This window comes from Poecilia formosa, unplaced genomic scaffold (genome assembly GCF_000485575.1).
Source record: "Poecilia formosa unplaced genomic scaffold, Poecilia_formosa-5.1.2 Scaffold94, whole genome shotgun sequence".
Classification (NCBI taxonomy): domain Eukaryota; kingdom Metazoa; phylum Chordata; class Actinopteri; order Cyprinodontiformes; family Poeciliidae; genus Poecilia; species Poecilia formosa.
The window spans coordinates 645,912-673,407 of record NW_006800033.1 but is presented as its reverse complement, the minus strand read 5'-3'; the positions used below and the strand labels follow the sequence as shown (position 1 = coordinate 673,407).

At 39.4% G+C, this 27,496-nt stretch overlaps 1 protein-coding gene and 1 long non-coding RNA gene across 2 annotated transcripts; one reads left to right on the top strand and one right to left on the bottom strand.

The window, feature by feature from the left end:
• LOC103142171 (uncharacterized) lies at nucleotides 1-10,981 on the top strand. The gene is made up of 2 exons (XR_476662.1): nucleotides 1-2,211; nucleotides 10,950-10,981. It is a non-coding gene; the product is annotated as an uncharacterized LOC103142171 (long non-coding RNA).
• On the bottom strand, nucleotides 9,115-26,082 carry LOC103142172 (F-box/LRR-repeat protein 20). Its single transcript, XM_007558078.2, has 16 exons — nucleotides 25,949-26,082; nucleotides 25,516-25,683; nucleotides 20,255-20,316; nucleotides 18,792-18,846; nucleotides 18,602-18,676; nucleotides 18,388-18,482; nucleotides 18,211-18,279; nucleotides 18,030-18,125; nucleotides 17,028-17,154; nucleotides 16,635-16,709; nucleotides 14,795-14,925; nucleotides 14,634-14,694; nucleotides 14,441-14,485; nucleotides 14,288-14,344; nucleotides 13,967-14,179; nucleotides 9,115-11,503 (listed from the first exon to the last, which is right to left on the bottom strand). The coding sequence occupies exons 2-16, from the start codon at nucleotides 25,555-25,557 to the stop codon at nucleotides 11,396-11,398; spliced, it is 1,311 nt and encodes a 436-aa protein (XP_007558140.1). The 5' UTR covers nucleotides 25,558-25,683; nucleotides 25,949-26,082; the 3' UTR covers nucleotides 9,115-11,395.
• Between the last annotated feature and the right edge of the window lie 1,414 nt (nucleotides 26,083-27,496).

Genomic DNA, 27,496 nt, shown 5'->3' with positions numbered 1-27,496 from the left:
TCATACGTACATATTTCTTTATATTGGTTAATTATAAAAAAAAGAAAGAAAAAAGGAAAAGATTTACAGTAAATATATGAACTACAGTCACTTCCAAAACTCCTGTTTGTTTTATTTATTTATTTTATATTTCTCAGGTGTCAAATCTTCTGCCTCCGACACAGACACTGTTGATTCAGCTTCTTCTGCCTTTCTCCTTAACCTGACTCCAGTGTTTAGGACAAAACGTGCATTAGACGAGCAGAACCGGAGCGTGATGGCTCCAACTTCCATGTAAACAAGGGGATATAGAGCGCTGATATAAAGATAAGAGTTTGATACTGCTCTGGAAAAATAAGTTCAAGGTGGAACTTGTAGTGTTTTTCTCTTTTCATTTTTTTGAAGCATCAAATGACATATTCTTTAATACACATGAAACGTTCAGGAGCAGGTTGAAAGCACGTCGCTATTAGCTGCACTGGTGAACTTGAGGACAAGCAGGTATTACATCCCGGATTAAAATCTTGTCTTCTGGAGCTCAAAGACAGAGTCCGTCACCTTTTCCAAACTTTTCACACACCTCTCTTTATAAATACTTTCGTAAAGCCCCTTCCAAAAATAAGAAAAAAAAAATGTACACTGAATAGAATCATAATTTTGGATTTGGCAAATGCCAATTTGTTGCAATGCACATTAAATTGGTGACAAATATCCTTCTTTATCGCTTTGCTTGAAGCATTTAGGCAGAGAACATTGAGAAAAGGATTTCTTTTTCTTAAAACAAGGCAAATAAAAAATGCTTGTGGGTGGAAATGAGAATCATTCTGCTGCGATAAGATCCTTCTCCTCGCTTAAAACATTCAGCAATAATCGCCATTAGCCTCAACTTATATGTAGTTTAAAAAATGTTTTTTTAAAAATACAATTGCACTGATGCCAACACTTCCCACGGACAAATGCTAGACATTTAGTAACAAACTTAATGAAAACAAACTCCATCAGATCAAAACCGGGATTGGAAATTGGGCTTAAACTCATTCCGTAGAAACGGGACTCATGGCTTCAAACACAACGGAGACAGAATCCAAACCACAGCAAAACAAAGAGAGTGAAAGACTCAGAGGAAATTACAGCCAGGAGGGGGTGGGGGGGAAACAAAAAAACATTTATATAAAGAGATAGAATGAAGCAGGTGTGAGAGCAGGACAGGGCGATCCATAAGAAAAGGCTTCAATACTTCAAAGGGCCACGGAGCTGAAGTCCTTTAGAAGCTCCGCCGCTGCAGGCCTCAGATTCAGTCAGCTTTCTCTCGGAGCGGGTTCAGGGTCGCTCGTCCCGGACGGCCGGAGGGATCCCTGTAAGACCTCCGAGGAGCTGAGGCTCTCGACCCCGACCGCTTCCTTAGTCCTCCAGGCGAAAGAAAAAGCAACTCAGTGAACTCAAACTAACTGAAAGTAAACAATCTAGGATTGATTGTTTGTTTGTTTTTTTTTTTGTTTGTTTTTTAAAGTTGGCTTTATCTTTCCATTGTCCTTCAGTTTGAATTCCTGTAGTGATGTTGGATCTTATTTTTACACTTCTTCTCAGGGAAATAAAAAACCAAAAAAAAACAAAAGTTTGTTGTTGTTAACATAAGCTGTAACAGGCCAGCAAATCAGACATATCTGGCTTAAACTCCCCAGCAGATCAGTGTGTAAACGAGCGTGCTCCGACTTTGCTGGAGCTTCCTCTGATGGGTGGATGTCTCCACCCACAGCTTACGTCACTGTCCTGTTGCTGCTTCTTAGCTGGCTTCGACTTGCAGTCCTATATATTTACACTTTTTTTTTTTTTTTAAATAAAAAAAAAAAGAACTAGCAGGAGTCACATGCAACATTTGGCATCTTCTTAAGTCCCGACTTGTGAGTCTGAGTTCTAGAAAAATATTTCAACTTTTGTTTCTATTCTCTTCAGTATCTTGAAGCGCCTGATTGTAACGGAGAGAGGCGAGAGGAGAACGGCTGTGAGCGCCAGCGTGTGTTAGTAAAGTGTCTGATCATTGTTTCTCTTTTTCATTGCAAGTGCAAATGGCTGCAGATATTCTTAAAAGGAACAAAAATAATTGCTCTCTGCTGCTGTGTGTGTGTGTGTATGTTGGAGGTGTTGGCAGTTTTTCAGCTACGTCACTGCTGCTTTTATTTTGAAATAAATCAGCAAACGTCGGTCTTACTCAAGTGCAGTTCCTGTTTAGAGGTANTTTTTAAATTATGGCTTTATTTATTATGCAGAAATAAATGAGTAGAAAGAAATATTTTACATCAGTATGAAAGAATTTTGACCCACAATTCTTTGCAGGATTGTTTTAATTCAGCCATATTGGTGGGTTTTTGAGCACCACCTGCCTTCTTAAGATCACGCAACAGTGCCTCCAATGAGTTTAAGTCCAAACTTTAACTAGGCCATTTCAAAACCTGCTGTCAGACAGGCTTAATTCTGTGATTTCCTGGTGCCACAAGGCTGATACTCAGGCCTGGGTGTGGCTGGTTACAGAAATTAAAATAATGTTTTCAACCAGTTATTTCATGGGGTGATTACTTTTTCAATTAGGTCCAAATTAACTTGGATATACGCTTTTTAAAATGCTATTTTATTCATTTAGGTTATCTTTATCTGACACTAAAAATTTGCTAAAGTGTGACAAAATGCAAAACCAGAACAAGTCTGCAGAGGATAAATACTCATCTCCCACTCTACACTGAATTAAAGTGAATTTCAAACAAAGCAGTGGAATTCAGGCAAGGCCTCATTAATCAATGTGAAGAATGGATACACTTAACAAAATCCATGACTTTGTCATTAAAGATATAACGTAGTTAAGCCAAAGCCGGCATTGAGCTCATCTGAACACCAATCGGTTCTGCCTGGAGTCGAATCACCGATGATTTCCTTTGGTCTCAGCTGGCGAGGAGGTTGGATATAGAGCGGATCGCCCCGGAGTGAGCACAGTTAGCTGGCAGCAATGTCAGCTTCTCACGGAGGACATCAAATATTTAGATGCAGCACAGAGCATCCAGTGGAGTGTCTGACTGCATTGCTTCGGAGTGTCACTTTGCTTCAAAAGTGCAGCCTGCAGTGTTTGTGCGTGGGCATCGGGAAGAGGCATGAGGTGGAGACAAAGACTCCACTCAAGGGAAAGTTGTGTCCATGAAGCAAACTAATGAGCCAGTGTTCTGCCATTAAAAAGCAGGCAAGGGAAAGCTTTCACAGCTCCACGTCTTTGTTTAAACAGTTGAGTCAACAACTCAAATGGCATCACAGGCACTTTATAATGAGTCCAGGCTCCTGACAGGTAGGCCTATGTAGAGGGGAAAAAATGATCTCCAGCTGCATATTCAAGTCAAAATCTGCACTTTTAAAGCTTTCACTTTGTGCATATTCCTGTGTGAGAAGTGAGAGACTGGATAATTATTCAGCAAAAGAAAAAAAAAACGTAGTCATGCACATGCAGAAGCTTTCAAGGTTATCATTGAAAGCTTCTTTAGCTATTTGTACCAAGAATATAAAATTAAAATACCTATAAAAGAATAAATAAATAAATAAAAATTGAACCGCGTGTGTGTGTTGAAGAAACGTACAAGAGAGAAAGTGACATCAGACGTTACGTGGGAGATTACGCCTAATGACGCAGGCATAAGAATACAACTGCATTTGTGAAATGTTGTCATCCCCATTTCATAATCAATTATAACAGCTCTGAAAAAATAAAATCAAATAAAAGACGCTACAAAAAAAAAGCATGATCAAACAAATGTCACTATTCAGCCAATTCCCATCGGATGGGGGGAACAGTTTGCAAAGTTTTGACTGAATTTAAGTGTTTGTCCTTTTTTCCACGTTTCGAGAGGTCACATACATCATCTGAATAATAAACGACTGAGGAATTTGCGCAACTTGCCTTGGATGTCATCGGCTGGATGGGCATGTTGTTTGGGGAGCGCTGGAGCTGCGAGTCGCTCTCCATCTCACTGTTCTCAGTCATCATTGGTACCGAGCCGGAGGAGGTCGATGCAAGCAAGAATACAAAATAATAATAATGAAAAAAAAAAAAACTTTTAGCTCCTCAAACTGGTTTCAGTCGGCGGGGTACTACTGCTTTATAAGAAACACCGGCAGAGAGCAGATCCACGTCAAATGGAGAGTGCGCACTGCTGCTGCTGCTGCTGCTCCTGCGAGGTGACTCTCCACACCAATCACACGCTTATTGGGTAAATTGGAGACTGGTGCAGCTTATACACCAGCTGCTTGTGCTTTATTTGTATTCAGGCCATGCGGGGACATGCGTTCAGCAAAAGGCTCTGTCTCCTCTCTGCATTGCCCCGTGGATCGTCCTCCGGCGCGCACCAGAAAGCTCCAGTGTGGCACCAATTCCGTTCTCCAGGTGCCAAAAATCAGCGCAGTCTTGCGGTGTGAATCTCAAATCTCAAAACATTCTTTAAAAAAAAACCCAAAAAAACCCCCAAAAAAACAAACAAAACACACATACAAAAAAAGAAAAGACTCCTCCGAAAGATTTAAGGCGATCAACTGGCTGAAGATTCAAAGCGAACTCTGCAGTTCACACACAGACATAATTTTAAGCGCAATCCGAGACACGCCTTTCCATGCGTCTGAGGCGCACGATTGGCGGATTTCAACCCTCCATCAGGGCTCATTTCATAGAGAGATCATTTATTTTGAAACGACATACAAATTTTAAGCCAATTTGCCAACAGCACATTGGCAAATTGGCTTGTAGAGTCTTGAATGTCTTGTACTATAGGCAGAATTTTTTTTAATTAAAACGTCCATGGTCATTTTAGTTATGTTAAACCAAATTTGCTTTGGGTCCTCCATTAATACTATATGCCATATTCGAAGACTAACAGCGAACAACACATAGTGCAATTTACACTCCACTAACTCCATGTATTTTATATGTGGCAGCCCAAAACAAAATCGTCTATAATTTTATACCTCATTTTTACCAATAAAATCTGAAAACTACTCTGTGCAGTTTTATTTTATTCCAACAGCGTTCCATACAGGATTGCCCTGTGCTTGGCTACATCCATCTCCCTTCAACTCTGATCAGTGTCTCTGTCAGTGCTGATGAAAGGTCGCTGCCACCATCATGTCTCACTGTGTGGGAATGATGTGTTCAGGATGGTTTTCAATTTGCCATTTTACATGTGGGCAAAAAAGTTCAGTTTTGTTCTCATCTTCCCAGCGCCTCTTCGTCTGCATGTTTTCTGTGAAGCAAACTGGACTTGTTTTTGGCTACATTTGTGAGGTGCACTGAGCTGTGGATGTCTGCAGCCCCTCCGGTGTTTCCATGGGCCTTGGTGCATCTTTAATTAATGCTCTCCTTGCCTAATATTTTAGTTAGGGCTGATTGCAGTGTTACACCTGTGCAATTCTCTTTCCATTTTCATATTATATTTTGAAGCACTTTGTTCAAAATTTGGTTTATAATCTTATCTTCCCTTACACTTCTCATCCTCATCCCTAATCCTACTCTATTTACTGAGTCAGTGACTTCTCAAGACAACTATTCATTCACCCTGGATTTTATTCAGGAGCATCAGAGTAAAGGGGAAAAAAAACTCCAATTTACAGTAAACTTTTCAGATCTTTTTTTGTGACATTTTTTGTGAACCACATATTTTGTGTTGATCTTGTCACATACTGATCATTAGTGTCTTACTGTAAGCTCAAGCGGTTTATATGTTTGCAACGATTGCATCAGTCACACAGATAAGTATGAAAAGCATCAATTTCTACTTGACTCAGTCAAATAAAAAATATCCATGTTGCTGGACTATTTTTGAAATGTTTTGCAACACAGAGATTCATCTGCCACCATTTCTGTTTCGCGGTAAACACAGCTTGTGCTTGTGCACCCTCACATCGGAATAATTAAACTTGCAAAATGGGTCATTGTCGGCTCTAAATCTGAGGTAAAAGTAAAAAATGGCCACTTTCTTATAGTGCATTTTCTTGTGGCAAGTAGCAGCTGCTATTATTCTCATGAAAGTAGGAAATAAACGATGACTGACACTTTTAAATGTAAGAATCATCTGTTACTTTCATTATCTTTGCATTTTTTTTGCATTATTTCACCAAAGCCTGACACCAAAGTTGGCTTCTAGCAGCCAGAAAGTCTTTGCGTGTGTGTGTGTGTGTGTGTGTGTGTGTGTGTGTGTGTGTGTGTGTGAAGAAGACGGTTCAGTTATAGTATTAATTATATCTTCACACGGAGTCAGGAGACAGCATGTGGCAGAGTGAGAAACAATGAGCACAATGAGGAAAAATAAAACAAAAAAATGGCAGACTTTTTTCTATAGCAGTGCCTTTGCTGTTAAAAATAAACAGGAACACAATATGTTGGCGTGCGATGATTTGTGCTCCAAACCATCTGTGTACAAACTCAGAAAAACAGAACAACAGAGACAACTCAATGAGAGGGGGGTGGGGGGTAGGTTTATATTTCTTCCACTGAGCCACCTTCCTTTCATCTCTCTATGTGATACCCCAGGTGCCACGATAACTCTGTCTAAAAAAAAAAACGAGCCCTAAACACAGGAGTGGAACACACACTTTCAGCTTTGGTGATTTGGAAACAGGGGAGAGATACAGGAAGACTGGAGGAACAAAATGAGCTTCATGTGGCAGAAGACAGATCCCAGCCGTGACAGCGGTCGCCATGGTGCAGCCGCAGGACCAGAGCTGCTGCACTTTGGGAGCCCTCCGGGATAAATTGGCACCAATTGTTCATCTGTGCTTCCACCTCAGACACAATAATCTAAGCAAAAAGACAGAAATATCCAAGAGAGACACTCCAAGTCTGCAGCCATCAGTCTGAGCTCTTGTTAGTTTTATTTCTGCAAGGGAGATATCCTCTTACCATAAATTTCGTTCTCCAGGTGCCAAAAAAAGATTCAGATCAGCTCAGTCTCCTGGTGTGAATCTCAAATCTTAAAAGGAGTCTTTAAAAAAAAGAAGAAGAAGAAGAAGAAGAAGAAATGACTCCTCCAAAAGATAGGGTGATTTTATACCTAGGTTTTTAAATCAGTAAAATTGTTTAAGGTCTCATATTTTCAGATCAGGGCTGCCAGGAGGAGCAGTGATTAGCTCTGTTGCCTTGCAGCAGGAAGGTCAGGGTTTTTATCTTGATCAGGAATCTTTCTGTCTGCTTTCTCTCCAGATACTCCAGTTTCTTCCCACTGTCCAAAAACATGACTGTTAGGGTAATTGGTCTCTCTAAATTGGCCCCATGGTATTAGTGTTTGTGTGTGTTTGTGTGTGTGTGTGTGCTTCTCTGTGTTGCTCTGTGATGGACTGGAAAGTTGTATCCTGCCTCTCCCATTAATTATAAAATCAGCATAAAAGTCCATTAGTGAAGTGAAAATGAATTAATGTCAAAGCAGGACATAGAAAAACACAGATCACACCAAAAATGCTGCTGCCGTAGTCTTTACCAACACCACAAAAATGGAGCATGTAAAACCAGGTTCTGTTTTTCCTTGAGCTTTCACTCATCTTCACACTTGCTTGACGGGTTTGAATCATCTCGATTCGTTTTATTTAGTGTTTTATGGACTGGAACTAAAAAGGGAGGCAGGATTAAACATTTTTGATTCAGATCTGGAACAAACTCGATGGACGGCTAAGCTGTGCTGAAACTGTTGGCTCCTTCGAATCAGAACAAAACAAAACAAAACAAACACACACACACACACAAAAATAAAAACCCTCACACAATTCACATCAGTTTTCTACTCAAACGTTTGATTTGGCAGGTTGTTTTATTGGTTCTTAGATATCTGGCACTTTGCTTAGTTGGCTTAATATTGTTAAACAGTTATTTGTTGGAACTTTAAATTGTTGATTAAAAATGTAACTACTGTGACAACATGTAGAAGAATGCGGGCAGAAAAATTAAACTCTGAAATTTAGCTTACATCAGCGGTGGCCTGTCCTCAAGAGATTATAGGCAACTTTTTTTTTTAAATCCCATTTTTAAAATGATTGGATATGACATATATATCAACTATAACATTTTTAGACCCTCACAAATGAACTCTTGGAAGAATGGCAAAAAAAAAACCAAAAAAAATTCCCATACACACTTCTAAATATTGTGGAAAGCCTTCCAAGATGAAGGGATGATTGCAAAGAAAAAAGGTGGATTAAAAATGTTTACAAATGTATGCATTTAGAAATTAGAAATCAGCATTTTTAATTAGAAAAAGATGCTGATTAAGACTTAAATTGGTACCTCCATGTCCATACATCTCGTCATAATTCTGACAGCCAGTGTATTTTGCTGACAATATGCATATTGCGAACAGTTATAGATCTAATCTTACTCAGATATAACCTGAGGCACCCACATGTGGGATATTTATGCAAGAAAAAAATATTTTCCATTCAAATTACTCAAGACTTCTTAAATAGTTTTTAGTAAGCAGGTTGTGGTAAACCAAACAAGCAAATATTTTGAATCAAGTTAATACCAGAATTGTTCCCAGGTCAATTTACTGAACTGAGGGCTAAACCCCCCCCTACCCCCACCCCTGAATCATTAGATGTTTGGCACTTTGCAGACAGCATAATGACTCCGATGTTCATGTTAACTGTGCAATGATGGAATCAGCATAACCTGATCTCTGCTGCCATCTACCGTCAACAATGACAAACCTAAAATAAAAACACAAGTCTTAATAATATAGGTATATATTTATTCATACGTACATATTTCTTTATATTGGTTAATTATAAAAAAAAGAAAGAAAAAAGGAAAAGATTTACAGTAAATATATGAACTACAGTCACTTCCAAAACTCCTGTTTGTTTTATTTATTTATTTTATATTTCTCAGGTGTCAAATCTTCTGCCTCCGACACAGACACTGTTGATTCAGCTTCTTCTGCCTTTCTCCTTAACCTGACTCCAGTGTTTAGGACAAAACGTGCATTAGACGAGCAGAACCGGAGCGTGATGGCTCCAACTTCCATGTAAACAAGGGGATATAGAGCGCTGATATAAAGATAAGAGTTTGATACTGCTCTGGAAAAATAAGTTCAAGGTGGAACTTGTAGTGTTTTTCTCTTTTCATTTTTTTGAAGCATCAAATGACATATTCTTTAATACACATGAAACGTTCAGGAGCAGGTTGAAAGCACGTCGCTATTAGCTGCACTGGTGAACTTGAGGACAAGCAGGTATTACATCCCGGATTAAAATCTCGTCTTCTGGAGCTCAAAGACAGAGTCCGTCACCTTTTCCAAACTTTTCACACACCTCTCTTTATAAATACTTTCGTAAAGCCCCTTCCAAAAATAAGAAAAAAAAAATGTACACTGAATAGAATCATAATTTTGGATTTGGCAAATGCCAATTTGTTGCAATGCACATTAAATTGGTGACAAATATCCTTATTTATCGCTTTGCTTGAAGCATTTAGGCAGAGAACATTGAGAAAAGGATTTCTTTTTCTTAAAACAAGGCAAATAAAAAATGCTTGTGGGTGGAAATGAGAATCATTCTGCTGCGATAAGATCCTTCTCCTCGCTTAAAACATTCAGCAATAATCGCCATTAGCCTCAACTTATATGTAGTTTAAAAAATGTTTTTTTAAAAATACAATTGCACTGATGCCAACACTTCCCACGGACAAATGCTAGACATTTAGTAACAAACTTAATGAAAACAAACTCCATCAGATCAAAACCGGGATTGGAAATTGGGCTTAAACTCATTCCGTAGAAACGGGACTCATGGCTTCAAACACAACGGAGACAGAATCCAAACCACAGCAAAACAAAGAGAGTGAAAGACTCAGAGGAAATTACAGCCAGGAGGGGTTGGGGGGGAAACAAAAAAACATTTATATAAAGAGATAGAATGAAGCAGGTGTGAGAGCAGGACAGGGCGATCCATAAGAAAAGGCTTCAATACTTCAAAGGGCCACGGAGCTGAAGTCCTTTAGAAGCTCCGCCGCTGCAGGCCTCAGATTCAGTCAGCTTTCTCTCGGAGCGGGTTCAGGGTCGCTCGTCCCGGACGGCCGGAGGGATCCCTGTAAGACCTCCGAGGAGCTGAGGCTCTCGACCCCTACCGCTTCCTTAGTCCTCCAGGCGAAAGAAAAAGCAACTCAGTGAACTCAAACTAACTGAAAGTAAACAATCTAGGATTGATTGTTTGTTTGTTTTTTTTTTTGTTTGTTTTTTAAAGTTGGCTTTATCTTTCCATTGTCCTTCAGTTTGAATTCCTGTAGTGATGTTGGATCTTATTTTTACACTTCTTCTCGGGGAAATAAAAAAACAAAAAAAACAAGTTTGTTGTTGTTAACATAAGCTGTAACAGGCCAGCAAATCAGACATATCTGGCTTAAACTCCCCAGCAGATCAGTGTGTAAACGAGCGTGCTCCGACTTTGCTGGAGCTTCCTCTGATGGGTGGATGTCTCCACCCACAGCTTACGTCACTGTCCTGTTGCTGCTTCTTAGCTGGCTTCGACTTGCAGTCCTATATATTTACACTTTTTTTTTTTTTTTAAATAAAAAAAAAAAGAACTAGCAGGAGTCACATGCAACATTTGGCATCTTCTTAAGTCCCGACTTGTGAGTCTGAGTTCTAGAAAAATATTTCAACTTTTGTTTCTATTCTCTTCAGTATCTTGAAGCGCCTGATTGTAACGGAGAGAGGCGAGAGGAGAACGGCTGTGAGCGCCAGCGTGTGTTAGTAAAGTGTCTGATCATTGTTTCTCTTTTTCATTGTAAGTGCAAATGGCTGCAGATATTCTTAAAAGGAACAAAAATAATTGCTCTCTGCTGCTGTGTGTGTGTGTGTATGTTGGAGGTGTTGGCAGTTTTTCAGCTACGTCACTGCTGCTTTTATTTTGAAATAAATCAGCAAACGTCGGTCTTACTCAAGTGCAGTTCCTGTTTAGAGGTAGCTTTTGAGTGACCTTCGAAACCAGGGGGAAAAAAAAAAAACTGGGAGGAGGGGATCTTTGTGAAAATCCTCAGTTTTTCTTAGGGGGGAATTGTCCATACTTCATCTGATTGAAAGGAAAATCTTGTAGCACTGATGAACACAGCTGTTATTCGCACAGCCCCTCTTAATAATACTGATGTGCCCACCGATGTTCGTGTTAACCGTGTACGATTTGGGACTCAAAACCATTTCCAGAGAAGTTCATCCAGAATCTTGAATCCCGTTTGGTTCTCCGTCGTTCTCTGGAGCTCCGAGAAAGAAGAAAGCAGAGCGGGCACACCAGCATGAAGTTTCCTGTATCCTTTTTCTGTAGAAGACGAGACGGTGTGGCATTGGGTTGGGGGAGGAACACGCCGAGTAGGGAGGTTTGAGGGAGGAGAGGGGGGGTTCTTGTCTTTGCATCATAGCAGGATGCAGCAGCGGCAGAACCTCTGACGGCTGCCCCCGACGGAAGGGGGCGGAGTGACAGGAGCGAAGTATGCGTGCACTTTGATGTTAGGCAGATGAGTCTGAGGGGAAGGAAGAAAAATAGGAAATTTGTTAACGCCTCAGAAAAAAAATAAAATTGGAGCATCACTTGAGTCAGTCTTCCACTGGCAACAAACTCTTGTTTACCAGCATAGTCCTGCTATGATTGATTCGCATCTAAATCAAACGGGCAGGCCTGAGATCAAACGATGACGAGCCCAGCTTGCGATTACCAGCTCCGTGTGGGCGGTGCAGTGAGTCAGAAATCAAAATTCAGTTTGGAAAAACATTAAACAAACTCTCTGTCCTCTGATTACCTTCCATGTTTAAGACTTTGCTGGTGGGGAACGACTGCAACAAGTCTGCTGCTCCAAATATGGAGCCTCGCTGTATGCACCTGAATCACATGAATCACTAGTGTGCAAGCAGCATGTTAGTGTTGGAGCTAGTTCCAACCGCTTTATGCAAGACCCATAATGAAAAGAACAAACATTAAGACTTCAGAGTCTAATTTATGATTAAAACAAAAACAAGACCTTTCAATGCATTCCTGAAGCCCGTCAAAATTATCGAGATAAATTCATGTCTGAAATGATCTTTTCTTAGGAGCTGCTTTCCTATAGATATCTAGAACCAGGCAGAGAGGAGTATGTTTACATTCATCACGTTTCAACTAAATTTCAATGCATTTCATTGAGATTTCAAATAAATCTCAATGAAATAATTAAATTACAGGGTTTTGTTCAATGTCAAAAATCAAGAGTCTGGTGTGGATTTGTATTCAGCCCACTTTACTGTGGCACCCCGAAATAAAAACACTGCAACCATTTGGATTTGTACATTTCAGTGCTTCAAATCTTTGCAGATACAACATGGGCAAAACTCCTGGAGTCAAATTATCTGCCTCGAGGCCTTGTGAAACTATGTTTTACTATTTAGCGCATGCCCTCACTTCCGCCAATGAGCTACTGACTGATACTAAGTGCTACAAGCAGCTACAGAGGGAAAGAAGGGCTCCCAAGAAAGAGACAAAAAAAGTTTAAAGTGTCGGATCACTAAACTAAATAGAAAACACATGCAGATCCTCGAAACCTCTGCTACTACAAACATCACCTGTCAGTTTGAGCTGACGGGTGATGTTTTTGTTCCCTTTGCACAATACTAACTTTTAGTTGTGACTGTTGACACCAAATCTACCATGTTATGCATGTACAAGAAAATACACTTTGGCCAACATTAAATGTTCCTGCTGATCAATACAGAAGACGATTAGGGTCACTGAAAAAAAAAAAAAAAAAAACTGACTCAAGCAAAAAAGAATAGAAAAAAAACAGAAAGAATAATAATAATGTTTTTTCCATAGGTCCTATTCCTCTTCCATAGATCAAGAAGAGTAATGGTGTGAAAAAAAGGGGCACAAAACTCCACATCAACTCGAACACCAGCAAGGTGGAGGCAAGTATGGGCTGGTGTTACTAAAAATAAACTAGCTGGACCTATTCGGGTTCAAGACAAAAAGGAAAACCTCCAGAGCCTACTGCCAGTTTTATAAAACACTTTCTTCAACAAGAAGAAGTCCGTATCTTTCAAAAAGAGAATGATTTTTATGCAGGACTTTTCTTTTTTTTTTTTTTTCCATGTTTAGCCAGTAGAAGCACTGAAGATGACAAAACTTATGAAACGGCCACTTTCCTCACCTGACCTGAACTCAACTGAGAACTCATGGAAGTTTTTTTTTTTTTTAACAGATTTCCAGTGAAAGAAAACAGTCCACCTCTCTGAACAGTGTCGGAGAGACTGCAGTTGCTGCTGCACAGAAAGTTGATCGTTGACAGATCAAGAAACTGACAGACTCCATGAAAAGACGGTTTGTCACTTGCTGAAAAGAACGGTGGCCGTAACAGTCACTCGGTTGTTTTTAAATGTTAGAAGCATTTATTGGAAAGTTTTGGGGTGTTTGTCATTCAGACTTAAATAATAAAGTGAAAGTAATAATTCTGCATAAGCAATAATTGTGCACATAGAAAGTACATGTGAGGTTTTGGCTTTGTTTTGAGAATATCTCAGGTTTATGCTTGAGGTTTATAAACATTACAGGTTGACCGAAAGCGGTGTCGTTTGTGATTAATAAAAATAATCCTCAAAAATAAGAATTGTGCATACTGTATATATTAATGTCTGTGTTCATAAAGTGAAAAAGGTGGAGATGTTCAAGAGGTGCGGATGCTTTTTCAAGGCACTGAATTCAAGTTTGCCTTACAAAAAACAGGGTCACAATAAAAAAAAATATTTTTTTTGTCATTTATAAGCAGAAAACCTGGGCAGCAAAATATTTATGTTCTAGTAGAGAAGCAAAAAAAAACTGAACAGAGAATTCCCTCACATCACATATGTGCACACTGTAATATAAATCAATTTCACACTATAAGTGACATACGTTGCCTTGAGAAAAACAAACGTTTACAGAACGTTATGCCTGTGAATCATCAGCCAACACAACTTACCCGTAGTCTTTTAATGCCTGCGCGGGTAATCTGCTGGCAGTCATAAAGCTCGATGCGATCCAGACTGTGGCAGCTTTTCAGGTGCTCCAGCGAGGCGTCTGTGATGAGGGGGCAGTTGTCAAGCTCGATCACCTCCAGGCGGTCGTGAGCGCAGGGGCCGCTGCCGAGGTGTCTGATGCCGTCGTCCGTTATCAGCTCACAGTGAGACAGACTCTGAGGGAACGCAGGGGCGCCACGGGTTAGTCAAAAAGAACGAAAGATGCGATTTCAAATGTAACGGAAGCAAAAAAAAACATGCTGGAGAGGAGAGCACAGACTCACCAGGACTTGCAGACGAGGACAGTGAATGGACAGCTGGATCAAAGTTACATCTGTGATCTGGTGTGGGAAAAGAAGAAAAAAAATAAAAATCTTGCTGTTTAAATTATACATCACAATGTCTGCATTATCAATACTTTAAATATTTGTATGCACCTGTACACATTCTTCTAAATCCATCTTCTCAAGTTCATGGCAATTCTAAAAAAAACAACAACAATAAAAACATTCAAATTAATCCGACGTACTTTATGGTTATCGATTTCAATGTAAAGTCAGTTTAAGTTTAAATTTTCAAAATACAAAAGCTTTGCTGGCACGCATTCAAAAGGCAAACACCACAACTCACCCTTGCTAATGGAGTAAAGCCAGCATCTGTGAGCTGAGAGCAGCGAGCCACTTCTAATATTCTGGAAGAATGAAGAGAAATTGTGCAATAATTTGACAGAGATTATGCAAGTGTTTAACTGATAAGTTTCCAAATAAATAAAGTTTGTAACGTAGATGTACCTGAGACGCAGGCAGTTCTGCCCCAGGGCGTGCAAGAAGGCGTCTGTAATGTTGGCACAACCCGACACACACAGAGACTGCAGGCGGTGGCAACCCCGACAAATAGTGATGAGGCCATCATCTGTGATCTGCTGCTCATTTGAGGAAGAAAAAAAAAAAAATCTTTAAAAATTTTCATTCAATTTTACACTCTGCTGTGTTTCCAAGCAGTGAAGAGTAAAATCTGTCTACACCCATAAACTCAGCTTAGGACAGCATTTCATTTGTTTCTGCATTTTTTTTTTTTTTTTTTGCAGAAGCCAGATTAAAAAAAAATAAAGGTTGAAGTGTTTAACCAGAATAATAAATAAAAGTCAACTGAATTTTTAGAAATATGGGCAAAAAATATATATCTGCACTTTCTTAAGTCAAGTGTATTCAAAAGTTGAATACATGGAATTTTTGGCTTGGAATGAAATCTCATTATTCCCAGTATGATTTCTGGTCTATTTAACACTATAAATAAAAAGCAGATGTACAACTATGGGGGTTCAACTTAAAATTTGCTTAGTGACACATTTGCATCGTTACATATTCCATTTAAATTCTCACTAATACTCTGTAAATGTGCCCTTATGTTTCACGTTTTTCTATACGATCGTACTTCATAATTTCCTAAATATCTTTTGATCTGCATTTTAATTTTCCAAAATAAGCCAAACTAAAACTAAACATTAAAATTAGGCTGAATCATTGCATACAGAGACTAAAGATGGGTATTTTAGCACATTTATTTGAAATAAGCTTGCCCTGTATACACTGGGGACCAAAGGCTATAAGTGGTCACATAATGCGTGGAACAAAAGTGTTATCAGGCAGCTGCTGGAGCATATGACACTCGGTTCAAACAGAGAGATGCTCACCAGAAACAGAGGATATCTTATGCAATCTTTTGTAAACATTACTTGCATTGATTCAGCTTGACATTGGACATATTTTGAGGGCTTTTATGAGGAGGGCTAATGTTGAGAGCACAGTGCAGAATAAAAGTATGTGACAGTTATTGTGACAGGCCTATTTTTAATATTTGAAAGCTAAACAAACAAAAACCTGACAAGTATCCAAGCATCTATGAAAGTTGCCTTTCATAGATGCTTTTTGCACTGAAAGATCAAGCAGTCTGACCTCCATCTAATCCTAATTATGAACTAGAATGACAATAATAAGTACATAACACACTGGGTACCTCACTCTCACCCAAACACTTTGAATACATCCAAGTTCTCTTGCTTGAGTCGTGACCTTTATTTAGGAAAGATGCCTTTGCATACCAGAGTAAAACTCTTTCAGAACTTAAGAGTTATAAATGATTGGAAAGAATTTTGGAGGAAGCAGAAGAAGGACTTTTACAGCAACTGTGACAGAGAGTTGCACCTGGATGAAGATTTACAAGTGACTCTTAAATTGCAGGAGAGAAAGAAATCCTCCTTGAATATCGATGCTTTACTACTTTGGTCACTTTGCTTCTTCTGAGCACCAGACCGGTACCGCAAGTAATTCAGAGACAACAAACATTAAATACCTTGAGATAATGAGCTTATTCGTCTAACAACACTGAACAAAGCAATTTCCCCTAAGGGCAATTGAGCAGTTCCGAACTTCACCGCGGTATTTGCGCAGCAAAGAACACAAAGTGCTAAACTACTTGTTCCATAAGCCGTTATGGAATGTCTTCAGTGAATAAGATCAGCTTTTTGTAGCATCGGTGCAGCGTTTCTTTAAAACACTAACTATTAGGTTACAACAACCTAACCTTCCTTGTATTTCAGTACAAACTTCATGTCTTTGGTATTGCACTTACCGAGCATGTCTGCAGGTTGAGCGTAACCAGCTCTGGACAGTGTGCTCCGATATGCTTCAAAGCCTCATCTTCAAGCTATGGGAAGAAAGTATCAATGCTTAGATGTTCAGTCATTCAATGACGCTCTTTACAAATCCCGTTGAACCCAGTGATTCGTCTAATTCGTCTAAAAGGTGTCACGGATCAGAGCGATCCGTGACACCTTGAACCGTCTTTGAATGCAAGGCTGTTGACTGTTAATAAAATGGCTGCATGCAACATTCTGTTGGTGCAAATACCAACCAGCATCTATTTTACCTGAAAACCTCCTCCGCTGAACAGGAAGTCACTCATTCTGTTTGCTTATTTTAATTAGAAAACAATACAAGGAACTAGTAGTACACTCAGCAGTACCTGTGTGCAGCCCTTTAGGAAGAGGCCTTTGAGTCCGGGACAGGAGCGCACCAGAGCTTGGATGCCATCCTTTGTGACCTGATCACACCAGGAAATGTTCAGCTGCTCCAGCAAAGGGCAACCTTCACTAAAGGACGGACAGAGGTGTGAGTTGAGGTGTTGCAAATGGAAGTCAATGACAGCAAATAGCAGAGGATAACATTCCAGAACACATCATCTATATATGTATTTTTTTTCTCTTGGGGGGGGAAAAAAAGTTTCTCTTTCAAAGAAAATATACAACCTGAGTAAAATGTCCCAAACTCTCAAGAAGTTCTGTGTTAAGGTCTAAAGAAACCATACTTATACCTTTGAACTACAATCCCCACATTCATTTGACACAACAACACTTCGTTACCAAAGAAACCGAGTAACAATAAAGCATGGTGGGGGCACCATCATGTTGAGGGGCTGCTTTTCTTTAGAGGACAATTTCATGTTTTAAGGGGATAATTATCAATAATATATAAACCATCTGTTCGTTCAGATGCTAAACCTTCAGATGTCAGCTGAAAGGTAATGAATGATTTCACTTTATGCCATCACAATGAGTCCAAGTATACAACAAACAATGAATAAAATTAAAGTCTTGGAAAGGCTCAGCTAGAGTTCAGATCTAAATCTGACGGTGTTATCACAAAACAATTCATCTGGAGAACTTTTCCTTGATAGAGAGATCAAATAAGTCAAGAACTGGGATGGTGATAAAACACCTAAAGCTGAAACTGAATCAAAAGGGGCTTCAAACAAAGTAATAAGACGGGTAAATACAGCTTTTTGCTATTTTTATTCACCTCCATAACATATTAATTTGTTGTGTAGTTATGTTTTTTAGCATATAGGTTACGTTAAAAGGTGAGTAAAGATTCTAAGTGATTTACCACCGTACATCACATAGGCTTAACATTTTAAGAGGGCTGTTTGTAATTCTGTACATTCTGACCCAGAACTGATGCAACATACCTGAGAGCTTTAAGAGACAGGTTGGTGATTGAGGTACAGGAGGCGAGGTCCAGGTGCTTTAACTTTGGACAGAACTTACTGAGACTATTACACGTGCTGCGGAGAGAGAGGGGGGAAAAAATTAACATTTTCAAAAAAAAATAAGCGTGATACAGCACTGCTAGATGAGCTAAACACAAACCTGTCAGTAATCTTGGTGCAGCCATTCAAGCTAAGTAGCTCAATATTTCTGCAGTTCTGTGCAAAAGTCCTGCAGAGAGAAATCGATTTAATAGCAGTAAAAACCGTACGGATTCTTCCTGTGTAATGTTCAGATTGAAGTGAGTATTTGATTAGCTTAGGTTTCTGGCAAACTCACCTCAAAGCGGTGTCACCAACACCCAGGCAACCCCTTAGGCTCAATTTTCTAAGGAAGCCCCCACATCGCTTTGAAATGTTCTCCACCACCCGACCCTGCAACAAAACACAAAACCTCCATCATATATGGCCACTTCTATTACTTATTTTATCTCCTCGGTAATATCTTAAGTGATATAACCAGTAAATTAGGAACCAACTTAGGATTTTCTCACCTCAATGTCCCTCTGAAAATCAAAGAGGTCGATTCGCTGCCAGTTGCTGCCGTCCAAGGCCAGGACATTCCAGGACTGAGGGCGAAGAAACGGACGCAGACATGTTAAGAGTCAACACCGCTTCTACGCCTGCCGACTACTTACGCGAACAGAAAACATGCAGATATGGTAACGGTGAACACAGACTCACCCGTGAGACCTGGGCACATCGACACAGTGTCACCACATCCAGAAAGGAAAAGATTCTGGAAGACAGACGGGGACGATTTAAAGACTCTGGTCCCCGTGGCTGCAAGATGCTTCTTTAGGCTGCAGTCCTGGCCAGTGTTTTGGCAGTGACAAATGTTGGCTTTAGCTAATTTTGTTGCTCCAGTTTTCAATTTATCCATCCATCCATCCATTTTCTTTACACCCTTTTCCCTTAGTGGGGTCGGGAGGTTTTCAATTTATGTTGGGAAATTATTTTTGCAGAGTGATTACATACACATCAATTCATTGGAAGACCTAATCTTCACTATATTTCGTCAGCTAGCTTTATTATAATAAAGTCATATGAAAAAGCATATACAAATCACTAAAAACTTTAAAGTGACATAGTGAAAGGTCCGATTCTAGTAAAACACTTCAATGGCATCCTAGAGCAGGGTCTGAAACCTTTACAATCCAAATAGATATTTTTTGTCCCGAGTCCACCTAAATAAAATTGGTTTAGAGCCACAAATATTACATGACCTTTTCAAAAACTTTGAATTATGAATTCCATTGATTGTTAAAAGCATGTTGAAAAATCCTTTCTCGGGAAAAGAAACAGTAAGGACCGAGTTGTGAACGATCGCTGTATAATCCACATGTAGGGTTGCTTCTCATCCAAACCACTAAACACACAGTTGTTTCGCTGCCAATAACTGTTTGACTGTCTGATGATTTTAGGTTGTCCTCAGGTCAATGCTACAGCTGCTTGCAACCGCAGCACCAGGCAGAGAGTAAACCAGCCAACATCACTGGATGTATGCAGAGTAGATGCTTAGTCTCTCTGTGGGAAAGCTTCATTTTCTTAAAAGCAACACAAAGACGCTAAAAGGATCCAAGTTAAATATCTACAGCACCTTGCAAGGCAGCTAAAAGCATATTGGGGTCGAAGTAGGGAAACAGCAAGTCGCAGCACCATCTGCCAACTTCAGAAATTGCAGCTCTGCACCTGGCCAAGCAGTCGCAGTGCAGTGAGATTGTCTGGCATGGACCAGGGTTGAGTTATGGTGTTCATTTTCTGTTTACTAAGGGGTTTGAGGTTTTTTGGGTTTTTTTTTTTTTTGTCTGAAATCAATTTAAATGTTTTATAGCCACCAGCATCTGTTTTTAATTACACTTATAGCATTCGGGGAGCAGAGCAAGTTGGGTATTAAAAGGGAAAATGGGTGGTTGGGCCAGTGAGCATACATGATATAATTGCAAAATGCACAGCGTGCGGGTGTGTTTGTGAATGTGGTGCTTAAGGGTTGCAGAAAGGAAAAGGTGGGGCATTAGTAGCATTGGCTTAATTTTGCTGATTCAAAGTGAGGTTGTGAAGTATGAAGTAGTTTACGTCTCAGTCCCCCCCCCAGTCTTACAAAACCTGCAGACACGCTGACTCAAAGGTTCTGAAATGTCACTCACCGTAGCAACAGCTCCTTAGGCAACTTCTTATTGATGACTGCCTCGTCACTATTTGTGAACATCTGAAACAAAAAAGAGAGGATATCAGTGTTGCCGGCTTGTCTCAAAGTGACTTAGTCCGTAAAAAAGAAGTCCAATACACTGATGGGTAAAGTCATTGACAGAAGTTGATCTAGAGGGAATTCTTAGTAATTGTGGAAAGAACACAGAACGCAGGATGGATATTTGGGATTCTCTAAGAAAATCAACAGGAGCGGACTTTGTCTTGCAGACAAGCAGCTGTGGCGGCCTTTGCTTTCATGTTATCATTTTTGGTGCACAGTATCTCAATTCTTCTGTTTACACTAAAGAGTTTGCACATCAGCAAGTTCTGCGAGTTCACCCCAGAATCAGCCAGCTTGCATCTTTCACGGCTCTTTCCCTGCAACCGTCTAATGGATTTCCAAAGAAATAACTGCATGCTGAGAAACCACAAATAAAACCCCTTTAATTCGCGCACACAAACGGTCTTCGCATACAGAGACTGTAAATTAACATTATAGATGCAATTACAAACCCACTGTCTCAAAAAGAAAGGGTACCCTATTGATTTTGTGGAAGAAAGTCGGGCCTGCGCTAGATTGCAGAATGGAAAACTGATGTTTGGGAGCACCCAGAGATGAAGCAATCCTTACTCCCAGCTCAGGCTTGGGGAACAATAAATCCAAACCAAAGTGCCAGTGGTAAGGGGGCGTCACTCAGGGCTTCCCTTGGACATTAAATTAAGGCATTTTCTTAGCGCTGATCTGCCATTTTGTCAGTTAAACAAATCAGCCATCCAACAATTGAAACTAAATTAAAAGTTTATTTACCGCCTTTAAACAATAGCAATAATTTACAACACCCAACAGTGGGCTGCTTTTATTATGGGCGTCCCAAACCACACAATGGCTTTGGACATTGTGGCACTTCAACCCATTCATCTGCAGAAATAATAAAAACAAACTGAGATGTCTGCCGGCTGAAATTAATGCTTGGACCGTTAGAGAGCCAGTGGGCCTTTGGGTCAAAGCCTTTCTATGTCTTTCTGATAAACACAAACTCTGCGTGTGCGCGCGCGCGCACACACACACACACACACACACACACACACACGCACAGCTGTCTACACAAGCGGCTGCCTGCCAGCACAGACGTGTAAAATTTTGAGGGAAAAGGAAGGGACAGACATTCGCTGTTTGGATTTGGGGCAAACTGGCTGCAAGGGCTCGCTTTTCCAGAGTACTTCTTTTTTGGCCAAATAGTCCAGAGCCATTTCCAGGGAGGCAGATGTGCATGTTTGTTTACCAGGCATACACTGTCTCCTTTTGTGATCTAACATAAAATGAACCTAATGCTGCATGAATGCAAGCATTATGCTGTCTCCACTGGTCAACTATGACCTGTAAAGCAAGTCTGAGAGAAAGCTTGAAAAGCTCCAACGTCCAGTTAAGGAACCCAGTGAAGCACAGTGGAATATCTTTGAAATTGTTCAGGAAATGCCATGGAACCGTAATTAGACATTATATTGTACTATTCATTTGCTGAAAATGGCTCAAACAGAAAAAATGTGTTATACATGTTTAACATTTGTGGCTTAATAAAGTAATTTAGGTTTAGGAATCTACATAGACAAGACACACAAACCAAACTGCCTCTGCGGTTTAAAACAGAAATGATTTTCTGGACAACACTGTCGTAGTTAAATTAGAAATCAAAATATAATACTTTGCAAAGTCTCTATCTACTTCTCATTTTGACACATTGGTCTTAAAATAAGCCAGATTTTTCTGTAATTTTCAAAAATGCTGAGCAATATTTATTTGGACTTTTTGCAGCAGTGCATTTCTTTTTCAGTCATTTTTCATTCAAATTCTTGTACTTGGGTGTCTTCAGAAGACTCATCTTTATGACTCCTTTATAAGGAAGCATGCTCCCTTTAAGTCACTTAACACAAACCAATTAGAGATGACCCTGCATTGAGCCTATGCGTTGGTCAGTATGATATTCTGACGGTTTAACATTACTGGGTAGAAAATACCACAGCTAAGTGTCACTTACATTTGAAACAGAAACAAAAGAGTGACAAGTATTTAAATCGCTGCTAAAATAATATACCCACACCACTATTTGTTATAAAGTTATCGATATGTATTGTTATGATGCATACACTTTAGAAAACGTATAACACCACTGTTCAGTTCAGTGGTAGCACAAGTGTCAATTATGCAGAATATTATAAATTATTACTGCTCAGCTCTAATTACACTGTGAGTAAAGGAAGCTTGTACTGGTTGGCTAATTGGTCTAAATGCTCACGTAGCCAACCTGAGCAGTCAAGTACTTGGCAGATTTGTCGATTGTACCTTGACAACTGTAGTTTTAAAACACTTCTTTTTTTTTTTTAAATCCTGCCTGGCATTGCCTCGCAACAGGTGGGGGAAACTTAGTGCAACTTTGCTCGAAGCTCCATACAGCCCCAGTTACCATAGTAGTTTGTGTGTCATCTGTTTTGGGGGGAGAAAATCAGAAAACTGTGGCATTAAAAACACCATAACCACTCGCATGTTCTGATACCTGTAACTCGCCCATAACTCGTTGACCCAATTTTGATTTATAAACTATTTGCAATCATCCCGGCAATAACAAACCTGTTTGTCCTAAAGCTTCCATTACCCCAAAACAAAAATAAGTAAACAGGTAGAAGTAAGACAAAACTCTTAAAAAGAAAGTGATTATTGAAAGGGTTTTGTCTAAAATCCTGGCAGCAAGTTGATAGATCAACAAAATGAGGACCACCTTTTAGTTGCCATGTCAATTCTTTGATGACCTCCCCAACCGTATCCAGATTCTGCCGTTGCTTTAAATGACACACTCCACACCATGGGGAATTACATTAATGCATTTTTTCCAACTAATTTAGAAGTTATTAATGAATAAGCTGCAAGCCCAAAATGCAGGAATAAAGTACATTTATAAATGAACAAATATTGAGAGAAGGCTTAATATAATTTGTGCTCATACTGTAGGAGTATTTGAATTTCTTCATATTTCTATTTCATGGCATAATTTTGGAAGCATTTGACCTGCACTGAGTTTTCTAATTAAATTTATGACTCATTTTAATTCAATGTTAAAACGAGTCCCTTTTTGGGGGCATTTTTACCTAAAACTGAAGCCTCAGTGTTGAAGGCCAAGACTGGAAATACAGTTTAGGTTGTTGTGGTTATGAGCCAGCAAACAAAGGCTATGTTGATGATGTGAATTTAGGTGGACTTCCGTTGAGACATTTCAAAGTAAAAGTCGAGAAACCTCTACATTTTTGAACGTGGCCTATTAGTGTTGAAGATATTAACTAAATGAAAGAAATGTTCCACCTTACATTATAATTTGAAGGTTTACCCTTAACTGTTAGAAAGTGCTTGAAGACATCTAGTTAACGCATAAAGTCTCTTAAGAAGCTTATTATTAAAAAGTTAATTGATCAAAGGCTACCCAACTATTTTGGCATTATTCTGTTGCCTTGTAGTTTTGTTCCCATATTTTCCAAGTATGACTTATAGCTTTCCTGCTGCAAGACACACAAGTAACTTTCTATATATTCCTCTGGCTATATTTTTAAAAATGTGGCTACATGACTCCAATAAACAGTATCTACCATTTTGGATGGCTCGAGTAGCATAATCTGTCAAATTTTACTTAAGCCAAAAGGCAAAATAGGGATCACAATAAAATAAATGCAGAGGACGACTTTGACAAAAAAAAGTAACTTTAATCCTCAAAAACAATGATCTTCTTACTTTTCATCGCAATAATTTCAGACTTAACCAATCTAGAAACAAATGGATAGGCATTGGTTTAAGTACAAAAAAGTTACACAATGGTTTGTGTATGAGGGCAGAACACAGTGTGAAAAAAATAGAGCCGGGGTCTTTCTGCGTGGAGTCTGCTTGTTCCCTCAGTGCATGCATGGGTTTTCTTCGGGAATTCCAACTTCCTCCCACAGGCCAAAAACATCAAAGTTAGCTTTATTAGTATTGCTAAATTGTCCTTAGGTCATTTAGGGACAGTGACTTATACAGCTTGTGTCTCCCCTCTTGTTCTACTTCCACTTAAGACCATGAAAAGATAAGGGGCATGTATGCAATGGATGAATAGGTTTATATTCATTTTGGTAAATTAAATTGTACTCATTTTGCAATCAATTTGAAAACACACACACACACACACACACACAACAACAACGAAAGTCCAGAAAAGGTTAGAGAAGTAAGTCTGTAAAAGAAATATTGTCCGGCGTATCCTCTTCAAACTTTGCTTCACAAAAGTACTTTTATATTGAAGGCCTGCACAAGCCATTTCCGGTTTCCTCCTGTCCGAATTCCAGTTAGCTTTAGCAGATTGGCCGCAGCTGTCGGGCCAGAAGGTAAAACGGCCTGAGTCTTCTGAGTAGTCAGTCAGCTGTTGCGCCGTTAAAAATAAATAAAACCACACACAAATCCCATGCTAGCTGGGGATTAAACAACATCAACTGCTCAGGCTACACCGGTCAATGTCACCGGTGAGATACGTGGTATATGTCCAAATCTCTCCCAAATATTCAGCTAACAAAGTTTCTAGGTATACTTCCGATTACTTTCTGCACCTATCTCCAAGTGGCCATCCTGCTTTCCACGCAGGTTATACTGAGGCAGTTTGTAGTCATTTGTTTGTATTTGAGGGAAGCACTCACAGGCAGAGGCCCCCCTTTCGCGACCACAGTTGTACACAAATATCGGGTTGGCCCAAACAAAAGCGATACATATATTACAGTGTTACATGTTTATAAAGAGAAAAAGCTGCTTAAAAGACAACAATAAAAACTAATTTCCTGACTAAAAGTACGAAAGTTGTGCTTCGGCGTGCTCCCTAGCCTCGCTGTCTTTGTTTTGACTGCGCAAATGTAAAAGAAGTGAACATTTTAAGCACCAAGTTTAGCCTTTAGCAGAGAAAGAAATACGAGGTTGGACGGAAAAACGCCGTTCTGTGTCCCCAGCCAGATGACACGCCAGGCCTCGGCTGTATGTTGTCCGAACAAAAACAACAGTGTTTTGACCTAATCCTAAACACCGACTGCGGAAGCTGCAACGACGTTTTAAAATAATTACAGCGACAGCCATTGTTCGGAACCGCATGCTAATGCTTCTAACAGCTCGGTCGTGTGTGTGTCGCCGACTGTCAGTCAACATGCGAGGTTAACTCACCTCAAACCGGCTCCGTGAAACACCGTTTACCTCCTTCCCCATGTCGGACGCTGGTTACCGACTCAATGAGCTCGGCGTAGGCGCTGCAGAATAGAAATACGGGCCCGATCCACGATTATCATGTCCTCTCCCGTTGTTCCCGGGGTTGCGATGTTGTTGCTTTACGGCCTGCAACACAAACGACAAGTCCTCTTGTTTTCTTGTTGAAAAAAATAGGGTTTAGTGGCAGCAGCCAGCCAATAAACCACTTCTCCCTCTTATCTACTCGCCCTCTCCTCCTCCCCCCCGTGCAGCTTTATATCCATCCACACAATAGCCCAACAGGCATGGGAGCCTAAAACTGAGCCTACACCTCTCAGAAAAACTAAATATAATCCTGTTGCTTCAAGTCACGTACTTCCCACGCAGAAAAATGACTACTTGGATTACTTACTTGTTCACTGGAGCTTGAAGTAAAGATATCAATGCGGGGTGTCAACCTTTCAACACGCACACGTAGCACAAATACCTGGCCCGACAGGCTTCATGAACTCATAGAAACGGTCACAAATATGAAATCCTCACAAAACTAAACAATTTCATAACACAAAATACAGATGAAATGCATTATCATATAATATAAAACTCCCTCATCTTCCCACGCACATTTAATAGACAGTCTACGATAAGATTTACATCTTTAATTTATTTTTATAGCGTAACAGAAAGACGAACAGGGCATTTAAATTGTTTTGTATGAATGTGACTCAGCTGGCCATTTAAATACCACAGTCTATCACATTTACATACATTACGACTTTTGTTATTACAGTAAGAATCGCCACTTCCTCGTTTCCATTAACCACACCCACATGACCATCGGAGCCAATCAGCATCCAGAACGACTGCTCGCCATGCTATATACTTGGAAACACATGCTTGACAACAAGTCAATGTCATCTAACGCTTTTTATCCTCACATTACGATTTCCAATTTAAAATGCCACTGAATCAACTTTTTATGATATCGAGCCGTTCATTTTCCTAGTATATATTTTTTTCTATTTTTGTTTTGCTAACTTAAAAAAACATCTTGCATGACAATCAGGCAAATATGAATGTGTGGGTAAACCTTTAAATCAAATGACTAATCTAAAATGTCACATACAAATGAAAAGTTTGCAATTCTCCTCCAATTATTAAGTTGTTGTTGTTTTCTTTTTAGTTATTTTACTAAAAAACAACAAAAAAGGTGTACACAGAAAGTCGATCTCAATGTTTTTTGGGGGGATATTTTGTGTTATACAATTTATGGTGGAACCACATGCAGAATGCATTTATCAAGTGAAAAAATTGTTTTATTTATTTAATAATAAATTTTTTGTCTCATAATAATAATTCTTTGGTGATCTGAAATTTTTAATTCTGACAAAAAAAAGAAAGAAAACTAAAGAACTAAAGAAACCTGTTATCAACAAAGTCCTCTGAAGGATGTTGTGGTATCTGGAAGTTATTTAAAAGATTATTTTAGTTTTTGCTTATCATTAGGTAAAGCTTTGTGAATGGAACTGCAACCCAAACAAATTAGATTTTAGTGAGGTTTGGAAATTGTGCAGTTAAACCTCACTGACCAATGTCACTGAGCAACTAAAACTTGTCTTAGATGTTTTGGAAGAAGGTGTATTTTTTCAGTAGCAACTACGTGGATGGTAAAATACATACAACAAAAAAGTGGGACAGATAATGTTGCAAAATAACATTACCTTAATGACCTTCCATGGGCAAGCTTCCATTTTTTTCGAAATTCAAACGAAAGTAAGAACGTGAGCATGTGGTCTGAATAAACCAAAGTTTAACTTTTGTGACATTTTTCAAAATAGCTTGTAATAGCACAAACAACAACACTACATGTCACCAAAGAACACCATGTCCATGGACAAACAGGGTGGTAGATGCATCATGTTCTGATACGTTTCTTCTAAGATAATACATTTTTTAATTA